This window comes from Echiichthys vipera (assembly GCF_963691815.1).
Source record: "Echiichthys vipera genome assembly, chromosome: 19".
NCBI classification, from domain to species: Eukaryota; Metazoa; Chordata; class Actinopteri; order Perciformes; family Trachinidae; genus Echiichthys; species Echiichthys vipera.
The window spans coordinates 22,341,930-22,369,639 of NC_139844.1; the positions used below are offsets into that span (position 1 = coordinate 22,341,930).

Consider the following 27,710-nt stretch of genomic DNA (forward strand, 5'->3'; position numbering starts at 1 on the left):
CTGTTAAACCCCGGTAAAGCCACTGAGGACTCTAACCCTTTGAACGGAGAGCGGGACTGTGACCACCTGTACAGGGGTAAATACACGTTATATATATACATGTTCACATGGGTGAGTGCCAAAACAATTGCATGAAACCTTAAAGTGTGCACTACGGGGCACAATCACGTTTATTAAATAGAATCACCTGGAAAAAAAGGTTTAACACAGAAACGCATTTTAACCTTATTAATACAGAAGGTTGAGGGCGTTAGCATGATCCAAATACCATCAAATCAGTATTTGATGCATAAAGTGGATCATGTATACTACATGTGGATCAATCATCTGTCTGCAAGGTCTGCTTACCTAGAGCCCCCTTCTCTGTGTCACAAATTAAACATTTGACATTAAAATGCATCTTTACACAAACATGTTTCAGCCCCTACTCCCTCCTCTTCCTCTGCTCCGAACCGCCTCGCTTATATCGCTATCACTCTGCTCTCTTTCTGTTACCTTGAAGGATATTTCAGTTGTCATGGTGAAGCCATGTGTGATGACCGGCTCTTCTTCGGTGGTGCGACCTTTCCAGCAGTCCAGTTCGATGCAGCGGCACCCCGACAGCAGAACCTGCTTGTACATCTCGACTGAAGAGTTCCCCGCGAGCTGGCCGGCTGCAAACGTGCATAAAGACACCGCGCCACAACTGTTATAGTGATCCCAAAAATAGCAGGAAACCTACAAAAGCATGTCCTCTCACCTTTCGAGAGCTAATTTACTGTATTAGTTGCTCGTATGCAGTAGAAGCAATACAACTGCTGTTATCTGAAGTGGGCAAATCTCATCACCCTGTCACCATTAGCAAAGCAATTACCTCTTCTCATTAACAACATGCTTTCCTGCAACATGGTGGGAACTGTGTCAAAGTGAGATTAAGATCTGTGTTCTCACTTCAGCTGGTATCTTTTGTTCCTTTTCTCATTTTCCTCTCAGTCTTTCTTTCTCTTTTTAAGATTTTTGGGCGGTTTTCCAAGCCTTTTATCAGATAGGACAGACAGGAAATGGGGTGATAGAGGGGGAGACTTGCAGCAAAGGGCCGCAGGTCTGAGTCGAACCTGCGGCTGCTGCCTCGAGGACCTTGAGCCTCTTTACATGGGGTGACGAATCTGACCACCGTTCCACTGGCGGCCCCCTCTTTTCTTCTTTTGATCAACATCCTCGTCCACACCCACTACAGAAACACTTCCTTTACTACATGCGGCCATATATTGTACGTAGCATAATGCATGAATGAATAAGTGGCTGTCTGTTGAATGACGTCATGTGGATCTATTTTATGAAAGTTGTGAAACATAAACACTGCAAGGACAGACAAGTGTCCCTCGGTCCTGCACCTCTCTGTTACATCCAATCATATAAAAATGTGTAACAATCAAAATACATGAAGAAAAAATGCGTTTGTGAGGAGAGAATTGAGGACCTGTTGTTTGTTTTTCTCATTTCCTCATTTCGCAGGCCATGAGTCTGGCCTATTACAGAAATTCAATTTTTTCCATCGCTGGGGAAATTTGATCCACTTGAAAGATTCAATGCTCTCCAGTTCCCCCCAGAATAGATTTGAATAGATGAATTCTAATACCCATTGAAGAGAAAATGGCCTCTATATTGAGCTTGCCATGCTTGTGCACTGCCAGGAGCCAGTTACTGTGACTACCAGTCTAAAGAAATATTTAACTCATGAATATCAATGAATTGTGTCTCATGACATGACTTGATTGGATAACCTCTGGAGAGGCGACGCAAGAAAGGGGGCTTCATGTGCACCGGCGCATTTGATTCACTGACCTGCGATGTATGAAGTAGTATTTCTAAATGAATAGGTGATCTTTTCATGTATAAAAGAAGAAATGACACATGACGCAATCAGTCAGTAAAATCCGGTTGTATGTGAGGGCAAACCAGACAGAGACACGGCTTACATACACAACAGACTTTAGACTTGTAGCTTGATGTGTGTGCATACCTGTGAGGTATGTGTTGTGTGAGGAGTTGATGAAATAGTGGGACATGGGAAAGGTCATGTCTTCACTCTGGTCCAGCTTCTCAGGGGGGATGATAGTGTTTTCGTCCCCACTCAGGTAATTGGCAAAGCCTTCCATCGAGATCTGACCTGCACCGACACAAAGCAGAGCGCAGACATGTTAGTCAAAATGACTTGTTTGAAGAGAAAATGGTTTGATGATAGGTTTTATGTTTCCTATCGTCTACAAGTCCAATAAAAAGACCCAAACCATCAATGAATTGATCAAATAACAAGTATTGTCACTGCCGTAGAACTCCATTATTGTCTCAAATGTATTAAAAACTCCTTAGAGACACACTGTCACTACGATGAATGTGGTCAATATATTTTGACATGCCTAATGCTGCCGAGCTCACAGGCATTTGCATGATATCAGACAAATGTACATTAGGTTTTCATCTTCAGTCTGACATTGCATGCACTCTAACAGATTTTTGTGGAGGAGGGCGATTCAATTTTCCCTTACTAATTACAAGATACTTTGGTCAGAGCTGGCCTACTTCTGGTTTAACCTTATGTGACCTTGAATGTAGATGAAATAATTCAAAAAAAAATCCAAGTCTAAACAATGTATCCAATGTTTCACAGCTGCAAAAGAGACTCTGGGAGTGATGTTGTAGGCTACGGCGGAGCCTATGTTGTAAGCACACAAGTTTGGCTGTGATGGGGCGGTGAGTGCTGTCTGTGTAAACACAAAGCTCAACATCGCACTGATTGGCTTATCTATAGTCCCCCCGCGGTGCTCCAGTGGCTCAAATGTTTTTTCAGTCGAGGAACTGCTGTTTCAGGACTGATTCATCATGTCGATGCCAGGCGTCTCAGTCAACTTGGTGGAGTTGTCGATTCAAAGGTTTAGACCAGGAAACAGTAGCATATCAAATGAGTATTAATCTGCAGCTGGAAATAGTCCCAAACAAATGCACTATTTACTTTTGTCTTGAGTAATGCTGGCTAAGAATGACAGTGCCCTTGCCTGATATTAGACAGATTTGCCTACTAGTTGCACCAGGGTTCAGACTCAAAGGTCTGGACCCAAGCAAACAGTGTCCTGCTGTTTCAGAAAATATCCTAGCTTTAAAAAGTTATCTTGATATTTGTGACCTTTTTGTTTGATACATGTAGTCTTCAGTAGGAATGATAGGGCTTGTGACTGAGGCCAGTCATAAAGTATTTCCAGACATACTAACACATTGTTGGTTTTAATCTTTTCAATGGATTTGTTGACAAACACAAATAATCACCAGCCTGATCCTTTACACTACATTAATCCAAACATGGTGCATGACATATGGTGGTACATGACTCTGTGTCATTCTGAAAGGAAACTTGTATTCATAATTGCAGGCATGAAGCCTGTTAGCTGTCTAAGGCACTTTATTTTGTGAAACAGTGAGCACAATTAATGAACACTTTCAGATACCTCCCAGTTGTAAGTGTTAGTCTGGTAACTTGTTTTTTTGTCAAACCCTATTTATCTGGCAACTCTCCCAGTGACTTTGCAAGATGGTCAAGCTGCTCTAAGGTGAAACCCTGAGACAGCAGGTTGTGCAGATGGAGGCCAAAGGGATGACCTTCTCAGCCATCATAAGGACACAGGTTCATCTAAGTCCCCAGAAAAGGCCGGTCATCCATGTGAAACAAGTGCACGAGAAGGATGGAGGACAGGATTATCGAAGACTCTTAGTAGGGAATCGGTTCAACACTGCAGCTGGAGTTGCTCGCCAGTTCAGTGCTGAACAGGGTAAGGATCTGTCCCCACACTCATTGTTTCGGCAAGCTGACATCTATCTCCAGGCAGCGTTTGAGATGGTGTTAACACCTCAGACTGTATTTGTTTTACTTACTGGCTTTATTAAAAGTATAAACAGGTCATAAAATGACGCTTGAATCAGTTAAATTGTTATTGAATTAACTCGCAATATTCACTTGTTGTTGCAAAGAAGAAGATAAATAGATCTTGTCGATGCCTGTTCACAATATTGTAAACATCAGTACAGTCGTTTGTAAAATGTTCCTGTTTTCCAGGCCAAGTGAAACATTCACTCTGATGTGTTTGAATATAGTGTGGCTGTCAGCTGTGGCAAAGTTAATTAGGTATAAAGTTTATATTGTTTTATAGTAAATTCTATGGACATATATCATATATAGCGACTCCCATTTTAGATGCATTCAGGTTTAACTATGATATGATGAAGTGTTTACTAATGTCACAAGAGCAGCACGACTGCACTGTTGTCTCGTGGCTTGGCATGCCTTAATGTTGTAATGTAATTTTAGAAGGCATCAGTACAGACCGTGGGAGGGACACATACTCGCCAAACAACGGATGATATTTATGGAACAAAGACAGCTCATAATTCCACGTGTTTATGCTGAGAGCACAATGAATGTCCCAGCAAACGGTTCATCTGTGTCACTGTCACCAAATAGTTTAATTAAAAAAACAGTTAATCTGACACCACACCAGGGGATGTAGCTTTAAAATAAAACAAGGTTTAGCTATGGCACATTGCCTGCTCCTCGCCTAAAATGCTTTCAGAAATGGAGTTTTGGTGGATTATCTGGACAGAATCACAGGAAGCTTGGTAGCGTGTTGTTTCATGTTTAAAAAGGATAGCAGAGAGCGCGTTTATCCAATCAGGTGCATATCCCGGTAGGGTACGTTATCTTCCATCAGCCAGTTGAGTGGAGCAGCGTGTCCCCTAGCGTTCTTGACTAACCTGGTGAAGATGCACTGTGATAGTGACAAATGACCTCCTTATTGCAAAACCAGTTTGCTTATTAAAGTGCTATCTAAATGATTTAAACATTCTCCCATTGCAATTAAAAAAATGTACCATGGGTAACGGTTGGAAAGAGATGTATTTTTGAGTGTTTGTGTGTACACTACACCGTGCACACGTACCGCAAGTATCTTTAAATGAGCAGTTGGAAGACTGTTTTTAAAGGTTAGATTACAAAAATGTTTATTTCCATCGAGATCAAATTAATAGTCTAATTAAGCCAGAGCCCTAATTCACTGTTTGATCACTGAAAGCCTCTGTGGTTAATCCTTAAAGCCTGTGCCTCCGTGTTTCAGTTTCCTACATTTCACTGTGGGTGTAAAGCGTCACTTATTAGCCGTCATTAGAAATATTAAAGCTGTCTCGTGGATAAAAGCATAAAGGAATCTCCTCACAGGTAGTTTACAATGCAAATCGGACTTTCTACATATCAGGCTTCACTAGCTTCCACTTGAGTTTCTATTACTGCCCATAATAACATACGGAGATCTGAAAAAGCTGAACAGCCCGTCTCGTCGTTGTTCCCTTGTTTTGATTGTTTGTCAAGGTCACTCGGGTTAAGCTTTGCTTTTTCACTGTCATCACTGAGCTCATGGCTCCACTCAGGAAAGTGAATAATGCTGAATAAACAAGTAATGAGCGGCAGAAGAAAAGCTCCCGTCATCCAGACACAAGATTAAAATTACCATATGCGTCACACACCACACCTGCATGGATTTCATTTTGTACAACATATTGCAAAGAGCTCAAAGCAAAACCAAAACCTTGAAAAAGCATATGTCATACTCATACACACACACACACACACACACACACACACACACACACACACACTTACTTGACGTTATGCTAAATATGCTAAGTGATGCAAGCTCGACGGGTGCAGCAGGTCCCCGTGGCCACTTTATGCTAATTAATGCGGTGCCGCCCTCTGCAGAGTTGCTGGACTAATTAACACTGGCTGCTGTCTGTGACATGTGAGCTCAGTCGCAGTCGGCGTCTTACTCCCCGCTGACTGCCAGGACCTCCCTCTGACAGACAGACACAGACTTTTCCCTAGTTCCAGAGACATTTGTAAGTCAAACAGGGAAAAATGGTGTTTACATGGCCGGGATTAGAGGTGCACTTGAGCGAGAACCTACAGGTGTTGTGCTAAAGGTGATGCTTCGAAGGTGGAATGTGAACTGATCTGTAAGGAAGGAAGAAGAAAAGTCTATATTTTTGGCCGCAATAAGGACTTTGTTTAGCTGAGAGGAAACAGCCGTGTAAATCCTAAATTGAAAAACGTGTTAGACAAGATCGGACACAAACTGACAAAATATGACAAAGAGCCTCCTCTCTACAATCACTGAAGATGAATACGGAATGATATACCCCCATCCGCTCTTAAGAGACTTTTTTAAGTGTCTTGTTTCATTAAGCATTTTATTCATTCATAACATTTGGGCAAGCACACACTGACGCCGGGAAAGCAGCACTAAAGAAGTGAGCGATAGATATAATATTCACAAAATCAAAGCTGGAGAAATATAATGAGAGTGCAACAAAGCGATTGAGCAGAAAAGAAAAACAAAGTGTTTTCTCATTCTTCTTCCTAAATCACACAGGCTATTTCGAGGCAAACGTAAGGCACCATATCCACTATCTTCGATTAAGGTGTATGCACATCTATGCATGCTTGCTATGTACATGCATACACATGATGCCTTTTCAGTGCAAGCTACAAGCATCTTCTTACTATGCAAAAAGCCGGACATTTCTATATGCATGTACGAGTGTCCTTGAGAGAGGAAAACGTGTGTGTGTGTGTGTGTGTGTGTGAAGGTAGCATGTGGAGCTCTGGACCCCTCTGCAGAGCAGATGGCAGCACTTCCTCCGGCTAGATAAATACTTCACATGGGGAAATCTGTCACTGGGACAGAGAAGGGCACACTTCCAGAGAGCCTGGCATGGGCTGCACACACAGCATCGCAGTATGAACACATCACTGTGATCAGAGTGGAACACGGGGCGGTCGAAAGGGATATCTCAATGTGGTTCAAAACATTATTTGGTCTAATTTAAGCACCTGTGATTCATTTTGTCACACGTTTGAAAAAAAACTAAAGGTGGCACTTGAGGAAGAGAGTATTTTGGAAGTGGTACTCATGCGCTGCTTGAGTCATTTCAGGTCCGTTTTGTTTCAGTGTAACAATCAGTATTAAAACGTACACATCCGATCGGCATAATAAGCATATAGTGACATGTTTTTTAGGTAACAACAACAAATTAGCATTTTTTATCTTCAAACAGAAACTCTATTTAATGATAGCCTCCAGACTTGTTGTTTGTATTTTTTTTTTAATGTATTCAACTAATCTTCAAATCTGCAGCATAGTGACAAACGTGTTTCATAAACAGCTGAATGCAGTTACACAATCTAAAGATCCAGCCGTACTATAAAGCAGTGGGGAACACACGCAAGGTGCGAACATTTGACCTGTGGCATGCTGAAATATTGTTAAACTCACAAGTAGAATTGATTTGGAGGCTGAAGACATATCTCATGTAATCAACAAGCCCCATGTGTTTAAGCGTTTGCGCTCAACAATCTAATCTTTAATCTTTAAATAAGAACAGAATTTAAAGCTTGAGTGGCCCTGACTACAACTCTTTGTTACAGTTTTTTGTTACAGTCATAAACGAAGAAATCAACGGACACTGGGTGAATACAAAGTATAAACTAATCAAATACACATAGAGTTTGTATTTGCAAAATTTAAGTATATTACTTTCTCTACATTATTAAATTACTTCATGGAAAAAAACAACCCAGATGTGCTTAAGAAAAAACAGATTGCATCCATGCCACCCTTCCAGGCACACTCTGCCTTCCAGCAGAGATAAAACTTGAATTGGCGCACACTCAACCTTGATGCCTGATGTCTGGAGTGGGATTTCTCCAGTTCTGGCAGCTTTCTGTCCACTGATACTCAGGACAACATGACACTACGCACATGTCCAGGACGTGTTGGATCCCCTGTGCTCATCAATCTTAGTTGTTCATGAATTATTCTTTGCCGTCCCTGATGCTCTAATACATGCATTTTACATTATTATTTTCATTCTTGTTTGGATATTAAGTTTTGACAGGCAGATAGATGCTGCTACCTGCAGTACTATATAGTGGCCGTGATGCATGTGAGTGGACAAAACACATGTTTACCTCTTAAACAACAGATATGTCACATTAAGTGAATTGGGAGATGCATTCCACAAAACACATACGCAAAATGCACTGCAAAGACAGTCAATATAGAAACACTTCAAGTTGCCAAAACTACCACCGGTTGCTTGGCAACTGCTCCCGGCCAAGAAATAGTCCAGCACACAACCCCCCATGAAGCGGCAGATCCAATTACAGATTAAAAGATATAATTATAGAGCTTTAAAGGTTCTGGTACACAGGTTTTGTTACTTTTGTAAAGTGCTAGGCTAGTAGTTTCCAGTCCTTTTGCTAAGCTAAGCTAATGGGCTGCTGGCTGTAGCATTATATTAGACAAACAGATATACGGGTGGTATCAAACTTCTCCTCCTCTGAATGTCTTGCTGTCAAACTACAGTGTGGTCTGAAGTTGCAGAGCACTGTCTGTCAGCTCTCTCAGCCACCATAGCTACTCTTACACAGGATTCATTGAGTTTATGCTTCAGATAGATTTAGGTATTTAATTGTTAGAAATGGATTTGCAGTAAGAGACAAAAGTAAGATTTGTGAACTCTACTCAGAACAAAACAAGATAGCAGTAAAGAAAAATATGCATATGACTCCCCAGCTGTGTTTGTGCACATGTTAACATACTTGAATGTACATTTGCCAGTGCCACATAACTTCTCTGCTGCACTCCATTTGCCCCTCGCTATTTGGCGAAGCTCTGCTGAAGCGCAAACACACCCTAGCACCCATCCGTCTCTCTCTTTCACACACTCTCTCTGCACTCAAGGATTCTACTCATGTAATCCTATTCTTGCAAATAAAATGGCAGGGACCCCCTGTTGTGCGTGGAGGTGTTTGGAGTGGCCCAAACATTTTGGTGGTGGTGTTTGGTGTGTGTGTGTGTGTGTTATTTTCAGACTTCTAACATTCTGTTCCTTGGCACCCCACCACATCCCCTCACTTTCTGAGCTTTTGGGCACCAGGCAGCAGTGTTGCTATGGAAACATCCCAGCCAAATTTCTTAGTGGCGGGGGAAGGACTAGAGGGTTCGGGGTAGGGTTGGAAGAGGCTGGGTATTTAGGTAGAGTCAAATAAACAGGCTTTTCTTTTTCATTTGAACTTGGCAATATGTATTACTACAAAACACAATTGCACTCATGAGCACCTTATTTTATGTTTAAAAACTTTCTGGTGACTGTTTCTTAAGTGACATACAAGCGTGTTTGTGTTTGTGTTTGTACGGACAGACATTTGAGCCACTTACCTTTTTGTGCCAGTGAAGCATTGGGTTCATATTTGTCCACGAGCACCTGGACCTGTTCTGGTTTCAGAGGAGGGTAGAGTATCTCGTTCAGACGAGGGTCTCGCTGTTTAACGTTGATAAACTCTGTCATCTGCTCCACAGTGAGGTATGGACGACTCTTAGCCCCCCTGAGAAAGGAGGAGAGGATAATGTGAGCGCTGTGCATAGAAAAAAGGGAAGAAAACAGGGGAGGGTGAGATATGAGTAAATGAAACGAGGAGAGGCAGGAGCTGTAATTAAAGCAGTAAAGAGATCTGGAAAGGGAGCGCAGAGGAGCAGAAGATTAAATGTTGTGTTGAGTAAATTATGAGATTTGATTAAAACGCCTTTCATATCCAAGCCTGTTTCGCAAAATTATCATCTCCATACCCTCCCTGCTCTCATGCCTTCTCACTTATGTGATTAGAATCTAGATTTATGACTTGTGCTGGCCTCGGTCATGCTGGCGCGCTGCCTCAGTTGATGGTCAGAGTCCCACTGGGCCAAGGGGCAGCTCAGCACGAGGGGCCACACCCCCAGGCTCGAGGAGAACCAGGGCCTTTAAAAATTCTGTACTAATTAAGTGCTTCTGACGACTATAATGGGTAAAAGCAGGTGTTTAAAGCCATATTGCCCTTTCGAGGATGGCAGCCTTTATCTGGCTGCCAGTCTGGAAGGAGCAACAGATTGCTGTGAAAAAAAATATGATATTAATTTAAATGCTCCCACATTTTTGTAAGATTTTTCAGACAACTTTTCTTGTACGCTTAAAATTAGTCCATTCTTTGGAGGTTGAAAAGATAATTACTTCCTGACTTTTTAAATGGCGGATACAACTTAAGGGGAAACATGGTTCTTACACGTCAGAGAAGATGTTGTCCAGCTCAGATCGGGGGCAGATGTTGCTCAGGAACATGTTGTAAACCTCTGGAGTGAAATCCTCCTGGGGGATGGAATCATTCTGCAGCAGACAACAGCGACATGGTCACACGCGTGATCAAGCATACACATCTCACAGAACACACAAAGCACAAGGTGACAAGGCGGCCTTGTCGGCAGAGACACCGTGGAAGAACTGCACGTCTATATCGATGGGTTCAGAATAGATCCGCTAGAGACCCTTTCACACATGCAGAGCAACCCTGAACTTTACCCACAGGTGCTGTGTGCGAGAACGCAAAAGTCTGAATCAGTAGGAGGGACATTAAACTGACTTCATCCTGACAGTTTGTGTGAGAAAACGGTCGAGTATTGCTACGATTCTATCTTTAATGTAGTGCATGGGTCTGTAATGTTACGCCAAATAAAAAGTCAAACTTCATGCAAGAACATTTTGGTGTTGGTGTACAAGTGTCCCAAGTTGGATCCAGCAAACCCTTGTATCTGCACAAAATGGATCTCTCTGTGCACACATGTCAAGACCTGTCTTTCATGCAATTTGGACGTTCTATAGCCTACTCCAACCTCTTGTTTCCCTCTGAAAGCGATTACACCCGTATATTTTTCAAATGGGAACAACCAAAGAACACTGCCTGAGATTTAAACTGAAACCAAAAAAAAAAAACTGCGCCCACGGGGGCTCCCTATTGAGCTATCAGAGTCAAACAGGTCTGATAGAGTGCACTCAGCAACAGGTAATAGCATTGTGCAAGCAAGAAACAGTGCAGAACCAAATAATGGAAGAAAAGGAGATGAAGAAGAATGCACCGAGGGAAGCAGGTCAAGCCCCACCGAAACTCAATGAGTCACTCTAAAGACCTTGGTGCGAGCTATGCTGTGCTACGCTTTTGCCTGTGAGTGTACGTGTCTGAGGGATTAACAGCCCTATCGTTTAGCTGTAATTACTTGCACGTTGGAACAACAGCAAATCCCACCAGACCTCCATACGGCAACACGTTCTTACCTCCTGCTCTCTCTGCCTGTGCTAATTATATAAAGCGTGTTCTGTGTGTGTACGGGTGTCTGTTTGTATTCCTTGTGTGTGTACGTGTTCATTCGTTTGTATTCTGAAACCATTCAGTGCATGTGTTTCAGTGCATGTGTTCAGAACGGCATTAAACAGCATTTTCTCAGTTCCAAACATGCACATTGCTTGCTATAGCTGGAATACAGAGATTGTTTGCTGTGTTGGGGGGCTGTTGACACCCCTATGCATGACTGGGCAGCTTCTCTCTTGTGATATCTGGGAGAGGTTAAGATAAAAATGTATCTCTATTGCTCCCACTAGGTCTACTTGTCTCATTACAACAACGCTAAATCAGTTCTGAGTGGGAAGCCATGCAGACATCCAGAAGATAATACTCCAAACTAATACGAATGAGCTGAGGTGAGAGAAAAGACTGATGGAGGATGGATGGATGGATGGAGACGGAGACAGAGACGACACAGACAAGAGCAGGTTCAAAGACGGAAGCGATGTGATAAGGAGGGAGATTCAGTATTTTGGTGTCTCACTCTGCCAGAAGGGAGGTTACAGTTTTCCAGTGCTGTCTCCACTCGCTTCCTGTCTGCTGAGAACATCCTGAAGATACTGCAAAACACAAAAACACACCCTTATGAGTAATCGCAGAAATGCCACACAGACAGAGAGGTTTTCACTCTGATCCTCTGTGTCGAACTGATGAATGAATCACAGCTTTATTAATGACATCCTGTCAGGAAAGCTCTGTTGTAGCAGCAGCAGACAGTTACAAGGATAGAAGGAAACAACAGAAACTAATAATAATGAGGGAATAAAAACATATTATTGCAGGGGAAATTACATGAATAAGACAAAAAAAATGCCAAGGTGAAAAATGAAACTGCAATATATGCAGAAAAAAATCTGAAGCGAGACTATGTGGGAACAATGAAGCTAATATAGTCAAATATAAAAGTCCTGCAATAAATGCTTTATTCATGAAGGTCAGGTTATTGTTTTTAATCAAAAGTGTTTTCAAGAGTTAACTTTCTGTGCATTGTGGATGCTGTTGAGTCATATTCCATTACCACGGTGTCTCTATTTTTTACAAATGTTTACACATATGTTGTGAAAAGTCCAGTATGATTCAAATAATGAAGTGTCCTATTCAAATTGAAATGGTAAAATAGAGAATGCACTGATGTGAATACTGCTGTTCACACTGCTTAAACTCCAGATGGCAACAGCATGTGACATTTAACCGATAGTGTCTGTAATCCTTTATACAGACACTATTACTTGAGACATGTTTGCGAAGATGAGCACATTATTATTATCATTACGATTATAATTTCCATAACCATTACCATTACCATTACAATTATCGTTATCATATTACAGTTTCTAAGAGTCTACAGTATTTATTACTCCAAATATCCCGCCTCACCAGTCGCAACACTAGGCTTTTGTCTTGTGCAAATAATACATGCAGATAAAATACTTCCAACTCCACAACACAATAACTAACCATCGTACGATTGCTGCCCTGTAAAAAATAAGCACCAAAAAATAATATTTGCAACACTAAAAGTATGTGAATGGTTGTGTGGAGTAGACTGGAGAAAGAGCTCAAACAAGGTTAATACATCAAACCGTTTAAAAAGATGTATGTTTTTTGTTTTTATTCATGAGATATCAAAATGAGGAAGGGGGATCTAAAGCACGCCGATGGTCATGCTGATATTGATTTTTTCTTTCCCATTCTTGGTTAGTGTTATTGATTATGTATAAAGGTTATTCATCTCATCTCATCTCATCTCATCTTCATTCGCTTATCCGGGGTCGGGTCGCGGGGGCAGCAGCTTTAGCAGGGGACCCCAAACTTCCCTTTCCCGGGCCACATTAACCAGCTCTAACTGGGGGATCCTGAGGCGTTCCCAGGCCAGTGTGGAAGTATAATCTCTCCACCTGGTCCTGGGTCTTCCCCGAGGCCTTCTCCCAGCTGGACGTGCCTGGAACACCTCCCTAGGAAGGCGCCTAGGGGGCATCCTTACTAGATGCCCGAACCACCTCAACTGGCTCCTTTCAACGCAGAGGAGCAGCGGCTCTACTCCGAGTTCCTCTCGGATGGCTGAACTTCTCGCCCTAATAAAGGTTTTTCAATTTAATTTAATTTGATTCAATTGTGTTTTCAGAGATTAGAGAAAGGGCCCCGTTGCCAGTGTTGTGACACTTTTTTTTAGATTACTGCAGGGATACCTGATCCGCCAGGTCCCAGCGGGCTCGGGGCGGGTATCTACACTGGGTTCGGACAAATGCTTACAACTGATGTTCAAGTTCGGCGGTTCCTTTTTAGTGAAAATAAATAAAAATGCCTTACACAGTTAATGTCTGAGGGTTCTTCTTGTCCAGTGTTGCGTTTGATGTGAAAATGCTAAATATTCATATAACACAAACTTAGTGCTTCAAATTTACAGTAAGTGCATCGGTCTCAGGTCGGGTTCAGAAATAAAATACAGAATGACTGTCAGGTTTGGGTTGGGCTTGGTAATTTTTTAGCTTTGGAGATCATTAGATTTCCCTGGACCTGCTTCATCAGACATTTTGAGTGCAGAGCGAGACAGTGCTTCTGTGTGGTTGGCCTATTGTCCTGTCTTATTCCAGTCTATACAGACAATTAATGAGATTTACTGCACTGGATTCATGTGTCGTTACCGCTGGCTGTTGTCTTTCTTCGTTGGCCATAGCCATTTTTTAATTACATGCAGAGGGATTCCTGTGCAGATCCATGAGAGCGTGCTGTATACTCAGTGTGAGAGCAGAGTCAAGCTGACATTAGCCAAGCTGACATGTCCTCCCAGCCTGGGAGGTTAATTCCCTAAACGGCAAGAAGGGTCTCTCTGCCTCTCTGTGTTGACACCCGCTGTTTTCCTCTGTGGCTCTGAGGGAGGCTATCGGAGACGTTCACTGTTGCCTGCCTGGAAGTTTAACTTGACTAATGGATCCGGGGACAGTTGAATTTTCAATGAGCTGATGACAAACTCCCAGAACTTCCAATAGTGAAATTCATAAAAGGAAATTCTCACACACAGGCAGATTTTGAGCTGAGGTTAGTGATAGATATAAAAGGGGCTTTCCCAGGGCATGCCATACATGCACATACACACACACACACACACACGCACACACGCACATGCATACACACGCACACGCACACGCACACGCATACACACACACATACACACACACAGAACGGTAGAAATAATGGAGAACATTTCACCACTGAGCTAAAGAGTTACAGAGAAAAGTAAAAGTGAGTATTGAATGTGAAGACGGAATGTAACATACTCAAATAAATGCACACAGAGAATGTGGGTAGACTTAACTGAATACATGCTGATAGTAAGGAGAGAAGGCAGAGGAAGCTACGCATTGATCAAAAGAGCGGCGAGGTGGCATGGGAGAGAAGGATGAGTCAGAGACTTACTTCTTGATGGGGATTCGCCCCTCAGGGTTGAGCTGCAGCTTCAGCCGAGTGTATCTGGATTGGACAAAGCACACACCTCATACATCATGTAATCAGCAGTTTGTCTGTGTGAGTAATGTACTTGCTCAAATTTAATTTCTGTGTGTGTGTGTGTGTGTGTGTGTGTGTGTATGTGTGTGTGTGTGTGTGTGTGTGTGTGTGTGTGTGTGTGTGTGTGTGTGTGTGTGTGTGTGCTTGCTTGAGTTTACATGTATGACCGATAATAAACATTTGCCTCGTCTGTTTTTACCCTTGTGTCACTGTAACACAGAGCGGCTGACTGCATGTGAATATTTCCCAGCACACACCATGAATATGTTTACATGACAGGTTCGAGTCGTGGCTAATCTCTGGAAGGCTTGCATTGGCAGCACAGAACCCTGCAGCAGCAACACAGGCAGCGCGCAGCCTGGGCTATAAATAGCTTAGCTGCAACAGGAGCCATCATTACAGGCTGGGCTTTAAGTGTCTGCTGGCTAATAATTAATCTCCATTACAGTGTCCACTTCATAGGGCAGGCCGAGTGCCACAGGCAAAGTCACAGATGACTGTAATGGTTAATGGTGCCAAATTGGAGGGGTTTATTTGTGAAAAAAAAAAAATGAGGAAAATGTAATGTGAAAAATGTTGGCAGACAGCGAGCTAGTTGATGCCTTACAACTTTATGTATTATTCATTGAGACGGGAAAACAGATTACTTGCATCAGTCTCTGTTTTTCCGTTTTACTCACCGCTTTCTCTTTCTCTGTCTCGCTCTCTCTCCCGTCTGACTCTCTATTGTCCCTTTCTATTTAATGTTTAACCAAAAAGTCCACTTTGAATTGCACTACTGCAATTCAAATTCGTATTTTTGCACAGCCACTTACTTTTTTTGTCACTGGAAAAAAAAATCCAAGAACATTAAACAAACAAAGCGACTACTGGTAAAGTTTTCCTAGCATAGTCACGGACCATCCCACTGTACAACATGCAGTTCTAATAATAATCATTGATAAAGCACAAAGCGACCTAATCCAGGGAGGGGCCTCAGCCGTAGTGCATTGATCTCAAAAGAACATCATGTAGCAAGCAGCCACTTAAAAACATGCTGGGTTTATTTCCTGTTGCAAGGAACATTGCCTGTATGCTGCCCCCTCCCGATGATAATGCATCACAGCATTAAGAGCTAGCAATGAGAATTAACCAACATACAGAAGAACATCAACAGGATGAAGCCTTCTCATGCTGTAGTAGTGATATGACAAACAATGGCCTTATTTGTAAGCAAGCAGTGCACATGCAACTGCTGCTGAGAGCAACCAGCGTGACTGTGAAACCTGCTCTCCACTCAACTCTCCATGTGGTCAATGGCCACTTTTATTGTCTCATAAGTCAATTAGACTCCTCAGGGGTGTGAGATGATGGCTTCTGTTTACTGATAAATATCACACAGCTGCGAGTTGTCACCAAGCAGAGCCTGGCACATACTCTCAATACAATACAGCAAAATTCATATTTAGGTTCACTGTGTGAGCTTCACTCAGTCACTCGCTGCAGACATAAACTGACCGACCGACCTTCATTAGGTCCACCTGTTTAACTGCTCGTTAACAAAAAAATCTAAGCCTATCGAAAAAATCAGCCTATCACGGTGCAGCAATATAATGCATGTAGGCATGTAGACATTGCCTGGCATTACCAACTAATCGCAAGTGCATTTTAGTCTAGGTCTCATATCATTTTCGATTTCCAAGGAGCATTATCAACGGTGCAGAGGAAAATGCTTCTGGATGCAATGCGATAGACCAACAACCAATCAGAGCCCCGCCCGTCCTCAGACACCCATTCAGCTTCCTGATGGGTGTCAGCGAGGCTTGTTTGTACGAACTCTCGTTGTCAATCGTAGTAGAAGTAAAACTGCAGCAACTGCATGATGCATTCTTGTCAACATGGACCAAAATCTCTAAGGAATGTTTAAAGCCGCTTGTTGAATCTATGCAATGAAGAATTTAGGCAGTCTGAAGGCAAAAAGGGGTCCAACCCAGTACTAGCCAGGTCTAAGGTAGAGCCAAAGATCAGCGTGTGTGTGTGTGTGTGTGTGTATGTGTGTGTGTGTGTGTGCTCTGATCAGATCAGAGCAATACGAGCGTGGTGGTGTTACCCCTTAGGCAGTATTAACAAAGGATCAGAGGTGGTGTGAGGGTGATTGACACAAGACAACGAGCTGCTTTGAAGTGATTTATGTAATACTCTGGAGCCAACAAAATAGTTAATGGTAACGGTTACTCCTGTTTAACATTTCGATGCCCCCTCAATTTTAGGTCAGCAGCCTGACACGTTCTATCGTTATGCCGTAGATGCAAAAAATATAGTCTGAGACTCGAACGCACGTACATGCTGTCACATATGCACTCCTGCACTGAGAAGCAAATAAAACTGACATGCACAGAGTCTGGTTCATGAACCAATGCATATTTCCAGCTGTTTTTTTATTTTTATTCTCCTTCCTTCCTGTCTGTTTTCTCTCGCCATCAATGTAAGGTGAAATGACCTTTATAAACTCAAACCCTCAGGCTGCCTTGTGGGACTGTGGAAGCAACCTCGGGTTTGTGTGTGTGAGTACAGTACAGCCCATTTATAACTTGGTGTATACTGTGTGAGTGCACATGTGTGTGCTATGGGGTTTGTGGAGTTTTATTGAGTAGTTTGTGCATTTACGTGTGTTACAAATATGTTTTTGCGTGCAATTGTAAGTAAACACTTATTGTGCATAGTTGGAGAGTCGGAGCACCTGTCTTGTTGTATGTCTCTTTTAGACAAGATGCCTCATTTGCTTTTCCCTGCTGTTTCTGTTTATGTAAAACACAGCACATAGTACCTGATGTGAAGCTTGGATGACAGACGTTTTTTTGTTTCTAGCAGACCTTGTTTTCATATTTATCTCGAAGATTTACATTTTTTGTGCGACTGCTTATGTGTGTTTGTGTTTGTGTTTGTGTGTGTGTGTGTGTGTGTGTGTGTGGGTGCTTGCGTGTGTGTGTGTGTGTATGACATACGCTTTTTCAAGGCAGTCCTCTCTGGACATGTTCTGTACCAAGAGGTTAGATGCCAAGTTGAACAGCTCTTCCGCCCATTCCTGCAGTAACGAAAACACACACACATACAGACTCAGATGCAAACCCTAGCCCCTGAGGGTTGAACTGTCTGTTGTTACTGCCATATGTTAGGTATGACTGAATTAGTTCATATATGTGGATATGCTGATCATATCCTAGAATAAAACAAAAGAACGGTTGTTTAGTTTTCTTTGATGAAACGGAGAAAGGGTGCCTTCATCAAAATTCTTCAAACTGAACAGAGAAAAAAAACGTGAAGCATCTAAAAATAACAGAAGTTGAGATACAGATCACGTTATTGTTACACAGTCTTTTCATCATTTTAATTAAAGGGATGGTTCTGATTTCTTCTTAAATAATATGTTTTTGGCAATTTTTGCCTTCATTTGACAGCACAGCTCAAGATTGACATGAAAGGGAGGGATTAAAAAGTTATACACAGAACCTTTAACAAATGCTGCTTTCTGTTTTGTCTTAATCATCATTCACTTAAACTCCTATTCAAACACTTTATTCAGTTAAAAGTAACAGGTTTCCCAAACACTGATCCCATAGACATGAATGGAACACCATGTCCTTATTGTTCTGTTGGCGTTTCTTACCTTTGCTATCTCCTCCTGGAAGGCCATGAAGTTCAGATAGGTGATGTTGACCATGTCGGGGCCGCTCACCACCGTCAGCATCCTGTTCTCCATCTTCCCCGCCAGTGTGCTGACATCCAGTAGCTCACGCAGCTTTGCTTCCTGAACAATGAAACACAAACAAGGCAAACAGCACGTCAGTCCCTGTATCAAACTAAGCAAATCAACAAGAAATCAAATGAAAGGAGTTAGGTTAGAGGGAGAGGGATGTGCTGAGAGGGAGGGTGAGATGTGCTGAGATCACGAGACCGCCGAGACGAGATTTGATTCAACATGGCGGCGCCCAGCTGCTAGATCCGACTTTCCTGCCAAAATAACCTAAAAACACACCAAGAAATTCATTCACGATCACTGAGGAATAACTTACAGACAGATACCGCAAACCGATCAGAGGGGAGGACCTCGAGGATTACATTGACAACTACTACTACCGCCTTGCAATGGAAGACGGCAGCCCGGTTCACCACACTTCCAACCCAAACAAACGGAAAAAGAAAGATTCAGCCACCGACACCGATGATCTTCAAGCCCCGGACATACAGGTCAGTGAACTCGAATCCATAAACAAAAAACTGGACGTTCTCAGCACGCTTCACCAAGAAATATAAGAGTTAGGTTCATTTTCATATTAATATCATTCCCAATCAGGCATACACACCGTAAACCACATCACCTTTAAGACAGTGGACTACAGCTCAGCCAAACCTGTATCCAAAAGTTAACAGCACAAACAAATATCCCACCAGTGGAAAGGCAAATTACATCAAATAAAAGACAAGGGAGTCTTTTTGAGGAAGTTAGAGACGGTGCTGCTCTGTGTCTTTACAAAAAAAAAAAATCGCCCTTTAAATGCACTGCAATGAAACAAGACCTGCCAGTATTAGGGAGTTCGCACCTTGTCTGGCAGCTGATTCATGTGATTAATGAGAGGTCAACTAGATGAGGCAGTGAGAAAAGAGGTGAGATGCCGCAGCCTCAGTTGATCCCATTGTGACTTGCGGGTTCCATATCACAGGCTATAAAAGCAGCAAGGTGGGTTGAGCAGCACTATCCTAGGTGACATTTCAGTTGTAAACCAATTAAAAGTGGCAGGGGGCATTGAACTGATATTTAAACAATGGCACCGGTGAACTTACTGGTAAAATATGTAGACTTTTACTGCTTCAAAGGACAGAAAACCACAATATATCTGTAGCAGAGACACAGTTATTTCCGTAACAATGACCCTACAACAATTCTCTCTGAATCTCGAGAGCATAATAGTTTATGAATCTTGCTACCCATCTGCTACTCATCACGTTTTTTTTAGGCTAACTGTGTAAAATGTACCAAGAAGAGCAGCCAATGCACAGCAGTGCCTCGTGACCAGGCATAATCAGCGGATTCACTAAGCTGAGCAGATGCCATGAGGATGCTGTTTTTGCTCGGATCATTTTTAATAAATGCTTTCACCAATACTGCTAATTCATGAGAGGGGATCATCTACACCGTGAGCGACGCAATTTCAATTCCCTGCAAAAACCATCCGTCGTTCAACAAATTCAGTGGGATAATGAGTCTGTTGTAAGATGTCTGTTGTCCGCGGTAAGAAAACATTGTGTGCTGGCGACGGTTCAGTTCACACACAGAGAGAAAAACAAAAATAATTTGTATTCAGCGGGAGCTACTGTCTCAGGAGCACTAAACCAAACTAATGTTTAGCAAATATACATTTAAGCAGCTCATATTTGGCATGAATCATATACACAATCTACAATGCCTCTGAGGTGCACAAGAGGAATAACAATGATCTTCTCTCCTTTTGCGGCCCAGTTTACACAAGCAGCATACAAAATGGTCGCTCTGGCTTAATTAACACAACAAAAAAGCCCTGTGAAGGATTTTTCAGTGAAAGCAAATGAGCTCCCACTAATTTAACCAACCAAACAAAGAGCATTGTGTCCTGTGTCAGGCTGATAAATGTCCTCTACACGTCCCTCACGCCCCCCAATCAAATTGTGCGGCTTAGTGGCGCCCATTATTATCACGTTGAACTTTTCCGAGGCAATGCATTCTCCCTACTGAAGAATCTTTCCCCTCTGACAGCCTGTCCGTCTGCCTGCCTCTCATAGAAGCATTCACAGTTTTATTTGGCTGCACGCTTTCTTGAAATATTCCCTACTTTAATTCACAAACGAAAAGACACAAAAATGACAGGTTCCCAGCGTATGATTTGTACATAGGGTTAAAGTGACATGATCCCGGGGTTGACCACCAATCAATTGAGGACGATGTGCTGATTTGAATGTGAATCCATCAATTTCCACTTATGTAATCTGAAGTCCATCAGCCCCATCAGTCAAAGCATAAAACGCCATATTCAATTTGCTAAAACGCACAACACCAAATAAATCCTTTGAGGGATGCTCTGGCAGACTGCCGAGGATGAACGGGGGTCTGAGAACAGACGACACTAAGATGCATATTTCATTCATTACGGCACTTGGACGTCAATACAATTTGATACTGTTTTGAAGCTACTTGTAGCCATGAGCTTATCTCCTTGTACGCAGTCAGCGGAGGGCTGATCCTGGAGGGAGCTGCAAGCACTCACAGCACATCAACTGGAGAAAAATCTGCAGTTATGTTGGGGAAGGACTCAGCCGGAGAGATATGAGCTGATGTGAGGGGGGTGGACCCTGCTGGACAGGGGGAGGAGGAGGGGGAGGAGGAGGAGGAGGAGGAGGAGGAGGAGGAGGAGGAGGAGGAGGAGGAGGAGGAGGAATGGAGATAAAGCGAAGTAAAGCCATGAAAAGAGCGCAATGGAAGAGAAGAGAAGTGGGCTCAGCCATGTGAGTGAAATGTAATTTGTGCTGGTGCATTGTGGGAGCTATTGGAGGCAGGCCTGAGGTCCCAGTCATCATAAAGTTGGGAGATGGCAAACAGGCTATGGGCGGGGGGTTGGATGGGATTTTGGATGATGGGTGGTTGAAGCAGCAATACTTCAGTATGCATGTGAATGTGTGTCGCGTGTGTTTATTCAGGCATACATGGCGAATGTTAGCAGCTGCAGTTTGTCAGTACTGGAGTTCTTCTCGGTCACTTAGCATTCAGGTGGACCTGCAGCCTGAGGAAATACACAGACTTCTTCTTCCTGCCTTAGTTTGTCACAAGGCCCTATCTGTCACCAGCCAAGCACTCAAACTGTGTCACACTCTGTTGGGCACAAGGGAAAGGATTCAGATTGGCAGAGCGAAAGCCAGCCACACCTCAGGTCATTAAACCTGCAGCCCGGCACCTGTCTAAACTCACACACACACGCCAGCTTGGACACGCACAATGAGAAACTGCACACACAGACACACACTAGTGCACAAGCATGAAACTCACATAGGACAAAATCTAGACACACGCAGAGACATCACATCAAAGGAAATGTCAATATGAATGATTGATGATGACCCAACATGCCACTCGACACTTGCCTTTAATGTACTGCACCACAGATGTGATGCCAAACATTAAAGACTTAACCCACAAAAGAGTCACGTACAAAAAAGCAGAGAAGAGCTTCACTAAAGGAAGAAGAAGAACTCCTTTATCTGTCCCGCAATGGGGAAATTCAATTTTCACTCTATTTTTTCATGTTACACACACACACAGGCCCGAAATACACACACATGCACACACAGGACCTATACACATGCAACTAATGGACAGGTGTTAGAGCGAGGGGGCTGCCAGCTACCGGGGCCCCGAGCAGTTGGGGGTTCGGTGCCTTGCTCAACAGCACCTCGGCAGTGCCCATGCGATGAACTGGCACCTCTCCAGCCACCAGTCCACGCTCCATTCATGGTACACACAGGGACTCAAACCAGCGACCCTCCGGTTCCCATCTGAGTCACCTATGGACTGAGCTACTGCCGGAAACACTGCGGGTCTCACTTTGGACAATGAAAAGTGAAAATATAACATTTTCTGTGAAGCTTGTCTCTTGAAAAAAGAATTTGCTGGTGGCGGTTGAAATAATTGACTTAGTGTCAAGGACAGCTGCTTTCATAAGTGAACAGCGCCTAGTTCAAGGAAGGTGCTACTGGTCTACAAATTGATTTCACGCTTTCTTCAGAGCTTTCCTTCACTGTAATGTACCAACTCTCAGAAGACACACAGTTGACAGAGCATGGTGTAAAAAAAACATACATTTTGGTTGGCATCTTGAGGATTCCTGCACTTTAGCTGACCCTGCCAGGCTGGGCAGTTTGTAGCAGTTCACACTACATTTTTTTAAAGCATCTGCACAAAAAATAATGAAGCAAAGAGCTTAAGATATGATTTCAGGGTTGTAGGATGTTGATGGATACAAACATTAAAAGGTAGTTATTGGCATTGTATGAGGTGTGCATATTCAGTGTAATCCCTACAGTAGACGCTCAATATCAGTTTAAGTGTAAGCTATAATTACAATATTTTCACAGCTTAACCTTGCCATCAGATAGCCTTGTTTGTGTTTTCATGTAGGGATCTGAAGCTGTTATCAATGCACTCACCACAGTCAAAAACCAAAAGACAAAAAAAGGTTTTAAAAACGACTGTTCCCTGCGGGACACAAATGTTACGAGTCTACTTCTGCCTCGATCGGTTAGTTGTTTAGGACTTTTAGATTTTTTTAGTTTCAAAACACCACGTCACATAGTAACACAAGGTAAAGATACTTTAAAATTACCACATTTACATACATTTAAAGCTGATACAGTACAATGCTTAGCCTACATGCCAGTCCTCCTTCCTGCTTCTCCAAACTGGAGGCGTGCTGACCGCCATCTACTGCTGACTCTTTTTAAGTTCTTCACACAACCCCACCGCAAAAAAACGATAACTAAACTATACCTAATAATGTATGATTTATAAAAGCCACATGCAGCATTTGGAACCCGGTGTAAACAGTCAGATACTATCATCATCGGCTGTGTTTCACCTCATGTGACCTCACACTTCTGCACACTCCTCATGAATTGCTAATCCCTTCATCTAACAAAACACCCAATTATGGCCCTCTTGACCCCCAGAGAACCACAGGTAGAGGAAAACATAACCTCTCATGAGTGGGAGGGCTTGAACGTTATAAATGGCTTTACATCAGTATTCAGAGAAGCACAGCTCAACATATGGAGCTGTGACACTGCGGAGCAAGACTGCAGGTTATGAGCAGGGCATTCTCCTGCTGCTGGCCAGCCTTGTTAACCAACAGAGCGGCAAGATGCTGCAGTTGGGGCGGTAAAGCGCCTCGGGCATTTGAAAAGAAATTATGGGATATCAAGCTAGGGGTGATGTGCTCATTTGGCCTCACAGATACTGTGCAGATGTGTGTTTTTTTGTTTTTACGCACCAACATCTGGGGATAGATGGGTAGTGGGGGCTGGACGATGATCTGCTTTAAGTCAATGTAATGTTAGTGTTGTGCAAAGGGTTCGTTCATGTGTGTATTTTTGTGTGTGCCTATTTGCTGTTACGTGTGCTCTCTTGTTTATCAGCCCGAATGAGTCACACTGAGTCTACAGAGAATTTCACCCACAGCAAAACTAATTCTAAAACGACTCCCTCTCCTGGCGATGCAGTCATTTATTTAAGAGGGTCACGCTGCATCTGCAGAGCATGTTTTAAACATTAGCCACATCATAACTTAGACACAAAGAAAGCACTGAAACATTGATCCCACCAGAAGAAAGAGCCCCATCTGTCTCGCCATCTAAAGCCGCTTCCCGCAAATGACCTTCCTAATCATCTGCACGCACGCATGCACACACATAAACCCGCGCACAGTCACTAGAATGTAGACATCACATTCTTCCAGCGTACAGACACCTCGTGTGGCAGTCTAAGTAAAGACACACAGGCGCTGTATCAGTGACTATATCTGCCCTTCAAATGATGTTTTTGTTGTACATGTTGCATGTGCCTTAAAGGGACATTACCCGTTTTGTTCAAAATATCGTTATAATATTGTATATCGCCATTCAAACAAGAAATATCGAAATATGAGCTCACAACCAGGTCTGTGGATTATCTTGAGTAACCGCGCCATAATTTCTGGAAAGTCACATTGCTGTTGGGTTCAAATGTATTTGTAAGCGCTATGAGTACCAGAGAGGGCTCCAGAGAAGACATCTCTACGGCGAAAATATGTCCAACTCACACCACAACAATCTAGGGTGACAAATAGCACTGCAGGTAAGAGAACAAAATATTTGATTATGGGGTGAACAGATCTCAGCACAGTGTGACCATATAGACTGCATCATACACATGTTTATAACAAATGTCTTAGTTAGAATGTCATTAGTCAATAAGCAGGTTACAAGATGAAGACACTTGAAAAAAAAGCTCAGTGCAAAGATCACAGATTTCAGCATGAAAAGTCAAATAGCCCTGAAGCTAAACAGATTGAAGAAGCTGCATGCAAAGGCACACACGCACGCAAGCACACACGCACACACACACACACACACACATACAAACATGCACACACACACACACACACACACACACACACTTCAACTAAAATAAATAAAGAAATTGTACACCTTCCATCCTCACAGTGGGGAACATTATAGAGCATTTGTGCTACAGGGGGACGCCATGTAGTTCAGCTTTAAAGCTTTTTTGCTGATCAAACTGCCTGTTTGATTCAGCCTCACTAGCAGCAGCCTTTCATATATGGATGGGAGAGCTGTCTGCTCCCATTACAGCTCTGCAGTTTCATATTTTAAACTTTGTCAGCTCGGAAACTACCTTAATCATTTTTCTAGCTTGGGGTGAAACTATACGCTATACAGAGCAGTGTCTACAGACTGAGGATTAGCCGCAGATAAACGACTGCATTGTAAACATCATCAGAGAACGAGAAGGAGAACAAAAGATGGAAGGTGCGAGGGAAATCAGGGATGGGGGTCAGGAGGGAGTGTAGAGCTTCCATCCCCCCCTGCTATCTCCATCCTGCTCTCATCCCCTCATCCGTATGGCTCTCTGTCTTCCCTTCTTTTTATTACCCTCCCACATGGTCATAATTCATTTGACCACTCAAGTCTAAGTGGCTGCAGACCACCACAGTGTCATGAGGTGGAGAATTGCCCACAAGGCCGGGAGTAAAAGGTCAGTCCTTCATCAGTCAGCTGTCAGGTTGTGCATCACTGACAATGGAACCAAATGTGCACACACACTTGGCTTCGTGAGTGTGAGTGTGTGTGTGTGTGTGTGTGTGTGTGTGTGTTACTGTCTCTGGAGTTGTTAAAAGACCTCAAAAATAGAAAGAAGGGTTTGCTGCTGGCATGCCAAAATGATGCTTATGACTTAAAATAATACTTATTTCCTTATTGCTCTCTTACCTGTATGATTTAACCTGTAAACCCTCCTCAGCTAAATAGTTTCTCTTTATTTTGCATGTGTTTGATTGAGGGTTTTAATAGTTAAGAAGGGAATTAGAGTAAAAAAAAACACAGCCTGATTAGAGCAAAGCTTGAGATCATCATTAGCTCTCATATGCCAGCGGTGATGTGTCGGTGGTGCTCATGCATGGTGCCACAGGTTAAGATAATGCGTGGGAGGAGGACTTAACAATCCCTCGTTCCAGCTCTTCAATAGGGGCATTTCATTAACCCCTAAGCAGTGAGCAAGAGATGGAGGGGTGGACAGAGGGAAGACGGAGAGCACATATCACGCCATTTCCAAAATGCCAGCACATCAGATTAACTTGTGCTGACAGGCACCCATTTTAATGTCTTGGGGAAGTGGCCTAACATTCACACCAAATGCTAATCATCTCATGACGCACAGTGGAACTGAGCTGAGCATCACACACTCTAAGGGGAAAGTTTATGTACCAGTCAAAAGTTTGGACACGCTTTCCCGTTCAAGTACATGAGAAAGCATGTCCTAACTTTGACTGGTACTGGAGAGAGAGAGAGAGAGAGAGAGAGAGAGAGAGAGAGAGAGAGAGAGAGAGAGAGAGAGAGAGAGAAAGAGAGAGAGAGAGAGAGAGAGAGAGAGAGAGAGGGAGAGGGGGCAAAGATCCGTTATACAACCACTGTATTTCTCATTTTCTCATGAAGAGTCTAATCATGGAGTGCACAAACTTATTAGAGTAATTCCTCTTACTGATGAGACTTCATTCTCCTGCACAGCCAGACCTCTCTCAGACTTTCATTAGGCCCGCGGGGCAGCTGGACCCTAAACCCCGGGCTACAATGTAATAGAAAGAAATCGAGGAAGTCGATGTGTGTTTGATGTATTGTTCCAGAAACTTTTATAATTTCACAGAACCACTCCTACATTAATTCCACTCGGCGCATGTAACTAAAACAGTGTATTGGATTTTCATGCCTGGGGCAGTAACTATTCTGACAGAGTGGACAATTATATTCAGATAATAAAAGCCCCACATTGTAGAAAGTATTTTTTGATTATAAAGCAGGTAGCGGTGCTATATATAGACACTATAAAAAATGATCAATCCGCAGAGAAACGCACACAGCCTGTATTCAGAAAGTGTATCTTTAAAAGAGCCATCAGGACTTCCATGTGGTTGTGAAGTCACATCTATACTATATATAGGTAGAAAGTGCTGCTTCAGGGCTTCAGTCATTCCCCGGCTGCAATGACGATGCAGAGACACCGAAAGCACAGATGCGAAAGACCTGGAAATGTTTTTGGAGAGGGGCTTAAAGAGAAAGGCACTAAAAAAGGAGAATTTCACACATTATGTGAGTACAGATACATTCAGACAGACAGTATGAGAAAAATAAACTTTATATAAAGTATGAACACGAAAAGTAAAAAAAGGGACCTTTAATGTGTTGCATAAATGTGATTTAAAGACACTGAAGACAGTAAATGCATTCAATCTGAATATGATCTTAAATTCGAAGCAATTGAATTGATCATACATCTAAGAACAAAGATTACTGGGCTCAAACCGCTAAAGTCATCAAACTAGACAAGAACAGACTCTGAGGGAGCCTGAAATAAAGACAAAAGTCACCTTCCCACTATCACAGTGTTTAAGTGGAAGAAGACCGTTGATGTCTGACAGCTGTAGACAACTGTGACTGCAGGCAGGGCCTGAAAATGGCAGAAACTCCTAATTTAGTCTGTCAGCCCGAATATAAATTTCTTGACGTATCATTCAGTCTGCTGTGTCATTGAGGAGAAACACATTCTTTTATGGGAAATATAAGAAATGCTTGACAGCGTTCG

The 27,710-nt window shown here is 42.8% G+C and overlaps 1 protein-coding gene across 4 annotated transcripts in view; it reads right to left on the minus strand.

Moving 5' to 3' along the window:
• plcb1l (phospholipase C beta 1-like) overlaps positions 1 to 27,710 on the minus strand; it is a 125,957-nt gene that overhangs the window by 42,629 nt on the left and 55,618 nt on the right. For all 4 annotated transcript variants that reach the window (XR_014593635.1, XM_083933589.1, XM_083933590.1 and 1 more), the window contains exons 4-11: positions 18,444 to 18,584; positions 17,782 to 17,861; positions 14,708 to 14,761; positions 11,775 to 11,850; positions 10,181 to 10,281; positions 9,303 to 9,469; positions 2,003 to 2,149; positions 496 to 653 (exon numbers count right to left, since the gene is read on the minus strand). Coding sequence is in view for 3 of the 4 variants with exons in the window: in XM_083933589.1 (XP_083789715.1) it covers positions 496 to 653; positions 2,003 to 2,149; positions 9,303 to 9,469; positions 10,181 to 10,281; positions 11,775 to 11,850; positions 14,708 to 14,761; positions 17,782 to 17,861; positions 18,444 to 18,584 (924 nt within the window). In the remaining variant the exon portion in view is untranslated. The remainder of the gene's footprint in view (positions 1 to 495; positions 654 to 2,002; positions 2,150 to 9,302; positions 9,470 to 10,180; positions 10,282 to 11,774; positions 11,851 to 14,707; positions 14,762 to 17,781; positions 17,862 to 18,443; positions 18,585 to 27,710) is intronic.